The 12,404-nt window shown below is 41.5% G+C and overlaps 1 protein-coding gene across 1 annotated transcript in view; it reads left to right on the top strand.

The window, feature by feature from the left end:
• gfra2b (GDNF family receptor alpha 2b) overlaps positions 1-12,404 on the top strand; it is a 161,020-nt gene that overhangs the window by 141,052 nt on the left and 7,564 nt on the right. Inside the window, exons 6-8 of the mRNA XM_085413252.1 lie at positions 1,776-1,885; positions 3,052-3,192; positions 7,619-7,803. Coding sequence (XP_085269378.1) covers positions 1,776-1,885; positions 3,052-3,192; positions 7,619-7,803 — 436 coding nt within the window. The remainder of the gene's footprint in view (positions 1-1,775; positions 1,886-3,051; positions 3,193-7,618; positions 7,804-12,404) is intronic.

Here is a 12,404-nt window from a genome sequence, read left to right as displayed (position 1 = left end):
CACAGAGCTGAACGTCATGTTTCCCACACGCCTCCATTGTTGGCGCTTTGACTGGGGCTTTGACGTCACCTCGCCACACTCTTTTCTTCTTCTGTGGTTTAATGACACCTGCTAAATCACCTCCACCAGCTGTTGTGCTCCATCAACCGATGATAAATCCCATAAAAAAAAAAGTCAACCCCAGAGGTTGTTTGTGCAGCTGCTGCTTATTACAGTCCATTGTTAGGCTTAATTACTAAGGACCACTCAGTGTCATGTGACCATCAGTCCTTCCTGCAAAACCCCCCAAAATGACACGTGTTTGCTTTCAATGTTCACGGGAATGATTCTGCAGACGTGACGAGCAGCATGCAGGATTTAAAAACACACTCTCATTGAACCACCCACAGCATTACACTGCCTGTCCCTTGTGCCTGTTCAGCTGGGGCACACCAGGAGGCGCTCGATGGAGTGAATAGAACAAAATGTTATTTCCAGCTGATTGTACACAAAAGTCTGTTTCATTTTTGCTTCCATAAGTCCAGCATGAAGGAAAACTACTCTTCTGTCCTTTAGTTTTTCTCACAGCGATTGCCATAAAATGCTAGCACTCTGCTAATGTGTGCTGATTAGCTGGTTCAGGATTTAGGGCAGGTCTTCCTCCCTCAATGGTGTCCGTTTCGAAGCGATGACTCTAGCAGATGTTAGCAGCGTCGTTAAAGCCCAGCAGAAGCTACCATGTGTGTAGAAGCGGCAGCTGATTGTGGTGGTTGAAGGTGATGCTAACAGGGGGCTGCTGCTTGCTTTACACCCCAATTCAAGATGGGGGACGCCGTTTCCGTAAACTGACAGAAAGGTCTTTCATGAACATCTGTCATGTTTCGGCTGTGTGGCAGGCAGGAGAGGACCCAAACGCGAACTCACAGAGACAAAAGGTAAACTCAAAAAACACAGCTTTATTGCTGGCGTGGAGTGGGACACGAAAAACAATACAAAATAAACTAAACTGGGAAAACTAAAGCACAGGGAGCCACAGGGAAGAATCACACAGCTATGATGGAGACTACGACACTGACAAAGAGAAACACAAGGCTTAAATACACAGAGGGATAACGAGGGAATGAGACACAGAAGGGGAGCAATCAGGCTGGACGAGACAGAGACGCAAAACTAGAAACACTCACATGAGGCATGGACCTACAAAGTAAAACAGGAAACACACTGACTGAATTCTAAACATGCAAACTTAACAGCAACAGGGGAGACATAACATGGAACACAGGGAAGCCGTATGACAAAGCCAAAGAGCAAAACCTAAGATAACCATAACAGATCTAGGGAAACACGAAACAGTACCACAAAGGACTCAAAACATAATCCATAATATAAAAACACGAGATCTCTCCAAAATGAAACAGGAAACATGAGAGGCAGACATGACAACATAAGACAACAGACATGAAACACACGAAGGGCAAGGGAGACTTCACAGGGGTTGAAAACACAAGAGGGAACTAATAAGCAAATGAACATAGGAGACCTGATGAGCTTAACATACTATAAACATCAAAATGAACTAAAACTCAAAACACTGGGTCCTAAGACCCAGGATCGTGACAACATCTAAAAATAGAAGTGTTTCGATTGTCTCAAGCCCTTTGGGGGAGGTTTATTCTCCAGAGGCAAAGAACCCCCGACACACACACACACACACACACACACACACACAGCTGGTAGCTGTTGGCCAAATTACATCATGTTACTGATGTTTTTTGTTGTGTTGCTTCCTGTTGCAGGTCTCGGCTCGCTGATTTCCACATGAACTGCCAGGTGACACCACACACCGTCACCACCTGCCCTCACGATAACTACCACGGCTGCCTCATGTCCTATGTCGGCCTCATTGGTAAGTCTAGCCTAAACTCGGCTAACCTTCTGATGTGTACATCATCAGTGGTGATGGCCCCAACCCTAACCCAAATACTGGAAACAGAATTAAAGTGTTTGATGGAGTCGGTTAGACTGTCGTTACAATACTGCTTGCCTTTTATCACAGTTTGGGTCACACATGCTGAAAACTGACATCTGAATGACTTCATTAGTACGGTGGCCCTGAGAGGCCAAACGGACTGCAACTTAAGAAAACACCAGCAATAAGAAAAACGCTGCAAAAGCACACAAAACACAACGGAAATAGGAAAAAACTAAACAGAAATAGGAAGAACAAAAACAGAAATAGGAAAAAACAGATTTCCAAAAGCACAAGGGAAGTGCTTCTGGGGAGACAATAACCCGACGGACCAGTTGCAGAAACCCAAAACATGGTAGGTGTGTTTTATCATGATTCATATAATACTGATGACAGATTCTTAGGCTAATAGTTAGGCTAACACACTTACCTCTCATCTTTTCTTTCCTCACAAAACCATTAGATCCTCCACTTCTTTTAAGTGTCTCCCAGCGCAATTCTTAGCACATTTTGATTCCTGCAACTGGTCCGTCGGGTTATTGTCTCCACAGAAACACTTGCCTTGTGCTTTTGGAAATCAGTTTTTTCCTGTTTCTGTTTTTGTTTTTCCTATTTCTATTGTGTTTTGTGTACTTTTGGAGCGTTTTACTAATTGCTGGTGTTTTCTTAAGTTGCAGTCTGTTTGGCCTCTCAGGGCCACCGTAGATTAGTAATTAATTCTGCTTTCTCAAAATATCTTCCTGTTTATAGTAGAACCTGACCTAACCTGTGACAGGTGTTTGGTACAGAGATCCTCCAGCACAGAGTTAGTTGTTTAGATCTAATGAGTTCAGGTAACTGTGCCTTCCTCTAACTTTACCACATGACCTGTTTAGTGAAGCCAGCCTGTTCGTTTCTGGCTGTGATCAGCAGCCACTTGACCATTATTTAAATCTTTCAGTTGAGAATTAAGAGCAGAGAAACATTCTACTGGTGACTCATTTCTTCTCTGGAAATCTTTCAATGATTCAATTCCCAATTTGCAAAAATCCTCTTTACCTTTCTTCCCGGCTAATCTCCACCCTAATTCTTATTCCTCTCCTCCTCCCCCCTCCCTGCCTCAGGCTCGGATGTAACGCCAAACTACAGCGACAGCAGCCCATCCAACATCACTATGAGCCTGTGGTGCACCTGCAGGGGCACCGGCCACCAGGAGCACGAGTGTGAAGCTTTCCACCGCGATTTCACACACAACACCTGCCTCAGTGAGTGCTGCATGCCTGATCAGGAGAGTCAGAGCTGTAAAGTGCTGATCCTCTCCAGTTAGTCTGGAGAATATTTACCTAAATAATCCAGAAAACAAAATTATTAATCAAACAGGTTATAAGCCAATCAGCCTTCACACTGCTGTAACAACATGTGAACATACCTGCAGGTAGTTTTATGCCATGTTTTCTGTTTGTTGTCTGATGGATTCAGTCGTTTATGGATCTGAGTTTATGAAGCTGCTGCTAACAGAAATGTATCTTCCCCCTTTACACTGAAAGGGTGGAAATTCATGGAAATTCAAAATTTCAGCTCTATCATATTACAGAACTCAGAACAGAATTTTTCATTTCTATGTTGCTTATCAATGATGTTGCCTGTTTAGGTTATGCATTTTCCAAAAACTGTTAATTGATTATTCCATAAAAGGAGAGTGATTTGGGCACTATAATTTAGTTTACAAATATGAAGCATAGAAAAGCAGAAAATATTCACACTGAATAATTTCTTATTTTTAAATGTCTTAATTATTGATTGTAGAAATTATTACATTTAAAAGTAGGCTTCATTTTGGGAAACCATTAAATGGTTCATAAATAATGAGACTTTCAGACTTTAATGTAGAAATGTTATCAAACTCTAACCCAAGCTGTGCAGAGGTGTGGAACTGCAGTATGAGGTTAAATCAATGAATAAAATCATGATACATGTTACTGTTAAATGTGTCGTCTCAGCACATGAAATGCTGAAAACGTTGGCATGGTTAAAGAAACAGAGGTGTGAGTGAGGCGGATAATTGAGGGGAAAGGTTAGTGGAGGAGGAAAAACAGAGAAGTACGAGCCGATGTATTGAAGATCCCCAGATACCTTCTTTAAATAACACTGACCCAGCTCCAACATCACCTCTGCGCCTCCTCCATCACACATCCGCTCCTCCTCCTCCTGTGGATGCAAACATACATATCCATGTGCTGCAGGCAGCGAAGAACACAACCATGCCGTTACATTGAACTTCATGCATTCATGTATATGTGAAAGTCAGTCAGTTAATGAAGGATGAAGCCTGTTTATGATGTACATGTCTCCAAATGTTCAAACCCAAAAGTACTCAGATTACTGGACTGTGCTCTGATCAGGCTCAAAACTGTGAGCTCTGTCAGGTGACGGGAATAACACTGATTATCTCTTCATCACGGCTCCTGTTAGTGTGCGGGAGTTATCATGGATCAGGTGAACTTCGGACCCACATTCCAATCCATGGAGGTCCACCTCCCAGGTTACGGCCTGAAAGCACCTGCATGTTGGTGCAGATACCTGAGCACAGCGTCAGGGCTCGAGTACCCTCTCCATGATCTCCCGGTCTGTCAGAAGACGCGGCGGCACGTTAACGTTTAACAGGGGCAGAGAATGCTCTCTGCAGTCGAGGTGTAGTCAGACCTGGACAAACACGTTTTGTGTTCAGATGCAAGAATAACCTTCAGTTATCTGAACGTGATTTGCTGCACTGAGGCAGCAGCAACCTCTGCCTTGTGTTGAGTGGGTTGCATTGCACCACTGTGTTCATTAATCATTCTCCAAACAGACCACCATGGATCCTACCAACAGACTCCACAGACCAGTGTGTTGGGCTTAAAAAGTTGTTGGTGTATCTCTGTGCTGGTCTCAGTATGAATTCCCATAAACACACACAGTTCAGCCAGACTGTGGTGTAAATACTAACTTGTATATTCTTTATTCTGTATTCAGCCCTCGTGAAAATGGTCGATAGTCATTCGTCTTCAGTTTGTTAGGTTATATTTTCATCTCCAAGGCCAGTGGATCCCCAGAATGTAAAAAAGACCAGAAAAAACACTCAAAGCCATAAAAGAAGGTTAAAATTTGATTTTCAATGTGCATTATTCATATGTATAAACCAGGATTCCTGCAATCCATAAAAGGTCTTTAATTAATTAAACCAAAAATGACATAACTGGGGTTAAATCAATCTTTTAAAAGTCTTTGCAGTGAAAGAAAACACCTGTGTCTCCAACCCTGTGTCTGTTTGTTTCTTTAGTTTTATAGTTGTCATGCTGGCCTTGAATTTCATCATGAGTTGCATTTTTAACCCTTAAAAGTCTTACATCGAATCTGAATCTGGTCTGAAGCCATAGCGTCACTTATTACTGTGAAGGTTTTTCAGGTTCAGTACTCAAAAATCCCATTATTCAGTGCAGTAAACATCAAAGTATTTGGACTCCTTCAAATGAAGAAACAGCAGATAATAACCAAGTGATCCCAAATCATCCTCAGGGGATCCTGGGTGGACACAGAGTTAACAGTTCACCCAAAACTGTAAATGTTAGCTCAACAAAATTCCCCATCCTCCATCAACCATGGGTATCTGCATTAAATGCCATGGCTGTCCTTCTAATTGATGGTGAGATACTGAGGTATTTGGAGGAGGCTGTGAATGAAGGAGAGGTGGAGTGAGTCAACATCTAACTGGTAGACAGATGACTTTATTCGAGGCTGCTCCGCCTCAGTATCCCCCAGTATGCCCCAGTATCTGGCTAAACTGTACCCATACCAAATACCAGGTTAACAATGACCACCTCGGCCTCTGTTAGCTAACAGGTTGCTGGTGGAAACTGTGCTCCTGTTTGCCATAGAGCAGAGGGGGAAGGCATATTAGAAGGCAGTGAGAGAGAAGGAAAGGCGAGAGTGAGGAGGTGAGAGTAGGGATGCTAAATGTGGGCCTACGATGGTAAACAGAGAGAAAAGACCTCAGAGAACGCCCATGGATGTTGTAAAGGAGGACATTCGGAAGGTTGGTGTAACAGAGAAGGATGGTGGGATAGATGGAGGCAGATGATCCATTGTGGCGACCCTTAAATGAATCAGCTGGAAGAAGAAGATCTTCTGCAGACTTTCACAAAGCAGCAGCAACATAATCAACATAATCATAATCTTCTCCCAGTCACCACACCTGTGTCTATGTTTGCCTGACGTCTGCAGACAGTAGAGGTGATAAGCTAAGAGTGTAGCATGACCATAAATGATTGCAGAATCTGCAAAGACTCTCACAATATGCTCAGATGAAACAATGGCACAAAGATGGCACACACTGGAAACACTACACATCCTCCAGTGTGACACAAATCCAATGACTTTTGTTTCTGTTGATAAAAAGTTATTTCAGCTATTTAGATTTGTAGTTCTTCGAACTGAGCATTAGATTAGATAGCAGGAAGAAACGGGTTCATTGGTTATGAATATGACTTTAGGTAAGTATTATATATAATATAGCAAAGGTTTCCAGACACCCAGGTGACCAGCTGAATTAGGTCACTTCAGGCTAGACTTGGGCACACTTGGGCTGGATTCTGACAGGTGTGCCTCAGTAATAATTGTCTAAGGAGCTTGGAAAGAAAAGCGTCTGGACTTCTTTAAGTTGCTTGAAGACGTTTCACCTCTCATCCGAGAAGCTTCTTCAGTTCTAGGGTCAAATGGTGGAGAGTCCCAGATTTAAACCCCGTGGGAGTTTCCCCCCAAAGAGGGACAAAAGGACCCCCTGATGATCCTCTACCTAATCACATGAGCCAAGGTGTGAAAACGGGTGTGGGTCACAGTTGGTGTCGTAAGCCACCGCCTCTGTTCAAAGATGGTCGCTCACAGTGGACATAAATTTATTTATTTATTTAGGACAGTGCATGTTAATGAACATAAATGTAAAAAAAATTACATGAATGTAAACATACCAGATTATAGCCTACGACACCAACTGTCTGCCATCTATAATCCAGTTTTGAGATCCCTTCCCAGACGCCTTAACGCCCACTCACATCCTGGGCCATCTGACCTCAGGAAATCACATGATAGGGTGGGGCCAGGTTTCACAATGAGCTCACCCAAAACCCTGGCTGATTGTGACCCACACCAGTTTTCACACCTTGGCTCATGTGATTAGGTAGAGGATCATCAGGGGGTTCTTTTGTCCCTCTTTGGGGGGAAACTCCCACAGGGTTTAAATCTGGGACTCTCCACCATGTGACCCTAGAACTGAAGAAGCTTCTCGGATGAGAGGTGAAACATCTTCAAGCAACTTAAAGAAGTCCAGACACTTTTCTCTCCAAGCTCCTTAGACTACGATGACCTGGTTGACTTAGAACATTCACAGACATACTCGCTAATAATTACCAGTTTGATTGAGCTTGGAGGGTTTGGCTTGTTTTGGGGGGAATTTAGGACCCAACAGTGAACCATGTGTGCTGATCTAAATTTAGGATACACACCAGCGTCAGATTCTTGTTACCTACCTGGAGGAAGGCCAGGTGGCAGCTGCCTCTTGATGAGAAAACAGTAATTGGTTGTCAGGTCAGTGTGGTTCTCAGCAGGTGTAGAAAGTTCTCGCTCTTTCTCTGACCGCCCGTCTCTATCTCCACACAGAAAATGCCATCCAGTCGTTTGGTTACAGCTCGGAGGGAGGGACTCTTTTCGTAACCGAGCCGTCATCCACTTTCCTGCCCCCTGCCGGGCCTCCAGTCATCGCCAAACCTGCTCCCTCTCTGCACGGAAATGCAATCAAACCCCTGGACAGTGCTTGTATGTTTTCCACTTGTGCGAACCTGCAGGTGAGTTTGGATTAGGCCTTAGTAATTGAGTATTCTAGTGATTATTTCATTGATTAATCAAGCAATTGGATAAGAAGTACTTTTGTCTTATTGTTGAGCAATAATAAAAACAGGAGGCAGAAAGAGTTGTGACGGCATTTTATCTCCTGGATGAGGTGGATTTGCTGTGTGTTTATGTTTATGAGTTTTTGTGCGCGTGTGTCTGCATGTTTTACTATGCACGAGAGTGAGTGAGATTGTATCTGTAAGCCTTTAAAGAAAAGGCTTACAAATAAAATGTGGTGGCTGCGATGAAGAGAAATGTATCAGCATTGTGAAGTGTGTGCTGTGCCTTTCTGTGCTGCTGAAAACAAGATGTTATTATGGTGTAGACCTTAATTAATATTAATAATAATTCACTGTCCAACCTAACAATCCTCAGTTTTATTGGCCCATGTACATTTTTAATGGTCTTGCATTTATATATTTTTACATTTTTTAAAATATTTATATTTTGAAATATTAATACAATACTAGTACACCCAATGTCCCTCTTTAGACTCACCCCTGCTTGCTGCAGGTATCAATTCCATGTAAAATAGGACGGCTGCCGTCAGCTTTCAGCGAGCTGTATAATTTAAACATGTATCAGACTAAGTTAACATTTCATCTGCAGATTTTAATAAACTTCAAGAGACTCACTGCAGATTTCTCTGTGTGAAACAAACCTCCTCCACGTTAAACTGTGCCTGCGTCATCATCTCTGCTGCTCTTCTGTTACCAGTGTTTTTGTTGAAGACTGGGGCCTGTGTGTTCTTAATGTGGTTTATTCACTCACTACTCCTGAATAAATCTCTGGCCTGTTTATGTGTCGCTCGTATTTACATGGTAATGATGGAACGAAGCATTGAAGAAAAAAATTTGCTGTGACGAATTTTTTATCATTGAGTTATTTAAATTACTCGATGAATATATGAGAGGCTTGGTCTGGATATAGTTTTTTTGTGGTTTCTGTCTGAGCTACAGTACATGGCTGCTGCCTTATTTATTATATTCTTTACAACAGGTAAGCTCAGTGAGAACGAGATCTTTTTTCAAGAGAAATGTCAGTACAAAAAAAATTCAAAAATTTAGACAGTCGGCTACACAATAGAACAAGCCATTACACATGATCACAGATGAAGAAAAACCTACTCAAGTAGTTGCATATAAACAAATGCAACCCTTTAAAATGTTCCTGTGAAATCAGACAACACCATTCTTGGGTTTGTTTTTAGCTTATTCCATTTATAGGCAGCGAAGTATTTAAATGCAGTTTTCAAGAGGCACAGCTATTGATAAAATGTCCTGCAAACTGACATTGTAAGTACTGTGTTTAAATTTAGCAAAGGTGCAGAGGTAAGCAGCAGAGCCTGGAAAGACACATGATTCAGTGCACAGAATACACAAAATCAAGAGGCGTCGAGGTGGATATAGAAGCATGCATATGAACAATATCATCGTTAGTGTTCTGCTTATAATGTGATGGTTGACACATTTGCATGGCAAGCAAAAGGTCACTGGTTTTCTACAGACACAGGGCAGGAAGGAATGGAAAATCTACCAAATCAATCACATTACCATCCAAGGCACAAACCTTTTGGCATGGCTGTAGTGCAGGTCATCTGCCAACTGGAAGGTTGGTGGTTCAAGCCCTGGTGCTCCAGTCTGCGTGGAGAGTACTAAACCCAAGTTGCTGTTTGATGCATCCATCGGAGTGTGAATGTCAGATAGAAAGCACTTACATAGAAAAAGTGCTTGTGTGAACGGGTGAATGAGTCAAGTTGTATAAAGTGCCTTGAGTGCTCAGGTACAGTAGAAAAGCGCTTTGTAAGAAGCAGTCCATTTACCAAGACTGGCAATGTGCTTGTGAATGAGAAACAAGATTTGTTTCTATGTGAAACTCTAATCTTCATCTTTAATTTTCCTCAATAGTGGTTTTTAAAAGTGAGTCTAACTTCCAGCCAGAGTCCTAAATATTTATAACAGAGAACAATTTTAATGACCATGATGAGTTTTAGTATGGACTGTATGCTGGATATTTTTAGTTGACCTTAAATGCACTCATGCATTTTGTTTTATCAGAGTTTAAAATAAGATTATGTGTGATCAGAGAATTTTGAAATGTACCAAAAGCAGACTGTACATTTGCAGTGGCCTGATCCGAGGAACGGCCAGTGGCATATAAAACAGTGTAATCTGCATAAAAATGTATGTGCAGTTTTAGGTGGCAGAGATTATGCCACCATGTTTGCCAGATGTTTGAAAATTTAAGTCCAAAGGACCTAACCTTTTTTTTCAGCTGGATTATTAATTACAGAAGGATGCAGGAGTATAGAGGCTGAGGTGGTCAAATGTATTATAGAAGCTGTGCTATTAATGGTTGTGTTTCTGCTGAGAGGACATGGTGAACTTGGTTTGAGTTTTCAATAATTGAAAGCTTAGTGCAGTTTACCCTCAGCTAACCAAACACTTCCAGAGCTGACTGAGACACCACAGACAAACCGTTCTCATTACGGTATTTTTCAGTCCACTCCAAGAATGCATGCATAGTTCCTGCTTCAAACTTACTTTCTGATACTGAAATTTACACCCATCCATCCAACCCCAGTGGACCTTCACCTCAGTAGTGTGATTCTTACAGACCTGTTGGCTGTACCATGCTGGTAGTCTAAATCCATGCCAGGTAGCTCACTACTGTTCATTTTAAATCTATATCAAATATAAGGAGCATATAACTATCTAGTTTCTCTTTAAAAACAAATATTAGGTTGTATTCAGTCCAGTATAATCCACAGGAGCATGCCTCTCATACTTCCCATGCCGGGGCTCAGTAAAAATGTGTTTAAGCTTAGGACATGATAGCTCTGTCTGTGTGTTTTCAGCTCAGTCTCAGAACTCTAGCAGGTAGGCAAACAGTGCATCTTACATTCCTGTGTGGAGAGGAGATCTGGAGCTCAGTCACAGGTGTTTTGCTGGCACACCGCGGATTATAAATCTGTAAATCAGGTGGTGGTTAAGCGAGGAAAGCTGATAAAGAAGCAAATGAAGATTCCTGGCTAAGTATTCATATCAGCCCCACGAGTTTGGATGAATTAACTGACCTCATCCATCCACAGTAGCATATTTTTATCTTTGAGATAACTTTCAGTTTTTGGAAAATTAAACCAGCTATTAGTAGGAAGCAAGAATCGTGGAAGGTCTTGTGTTATTTTCTTTCTTTAAGTTAGTCTGTTCATTATTAGCAATAAAAAAACACATAAAAATATATGTTTGCCCTCATTTTGTTTCTCCTTTTGAAGATGTTTCATAGCCACGATTAAACCACGAAAGCAGGAGAACGCGTACCTTTGGAGCACTGTGACTAAAGTCAAACTGTGTGGATCGCCTCAAAAAATAAAATATGAATATTTGGTTCTAAAGGGATAAATCTGAAAAAGCTAATTTTTTTTATAGCAGTATAATAAAAACGGGTGGTTATAGAAAGAGAAATGCAGACAGCAGGTATGACTGAGGAGGTCTGAGCACTGCAGCTTTATGTGCGTCGCTCTTCTTCACCTTCACACACATTAGCGTCATCCTGCCTGCATTGTGGGAAAGTGGAATTCCATCCATTATGTACAGAGAAGAGGTGCAAGGCTGGAGGTTATATAGGCCAAACTAAATTGCTATGCATTATGAAAGAGATTTAAAGCATGAATTATAGAAAACTTCATCATATAATGGGATGGATGTGACATTTTACTGAACTTTTACATTTTTAACCCACTTGCATACACATATAACTTTTAATGATGAAAGAAATGAAAACTCTACAAAAAATACCCAACATTAGTTTTGCTGATCATGAGTGTGCACGTTATCCAAGTCAGTGTGTACTGAGTTTGTAGCTTCATTTAATGTGGGCTCAAATACAGAAAAGAGAGAATTCTGCAACAAACCAGTGAGTTTAATGAGTTTCTGAGATGTGTAACAATTTACACACCTCAATGAATCAGTGAATCTTCTTATTTAAACCTGGACAGCTAAACAACATCAGCATGCTCAAAGACTGCACCACCCTCAGGACTGAACTAAATGACCAGTCCATAAATGTCACTTCCTGCTGTTGGTTCTCAATTATGACATGGTATCATATACTTTACCATTCCAAAAATACTCTAAAAAACATGCAATGCATATTTAAAACCATATACACACGTACACACAGAAACGTGTAATGTGTAAAACTATCTGTGTTAGACTGGAGAGGCAAAGCAGGAGACACAAGTGGACCAGTGAACCCAGCATACACTGACTGGTACCGCAGAATGTCCTCAACACATTTCCAGGGCCATGATTTCAACTAGCTGCAGAAGCTGATACCTCTCTTTAGTTTGAAACAGACATGAGGGCTACTTTATTAGTTTATTTATAATTATAATGTAAATGCTGGATTTTTTATAAAGTTTATGTTGAGTCTTGAAGTCCAGCCATCCTCTGTTGGAGGGTTTTGGCTTCAGCTGTTTCTATGTGATGGTTTCCTCACATGCAGCCAAATGTCTAACAGATTTTTTTCTTTCGGTCTGTCTGAGCTCTGTGTT

This window comes from Rhamphochromis longiceps, linkage group LG7 (genome assembly GCF_057381845.1).
Source record: "Rhamphochromis longiceps isolate RC_006_pf linkage group LG7, R_longiceps_female_GT1.1, whole genome shotgun sequence".
Taxonomy (NCBI): Eukaryota; Metazoa; Chordata; class Actinopteri; order Cichliformes; family Cichlidae; genus Rhamphochromis; species Rhamphochromis longiceps.
Note: the sequence above shows the minus strand (reverse complement) of the source record. Positions and strands in the feature narration are given on the sequence as shown.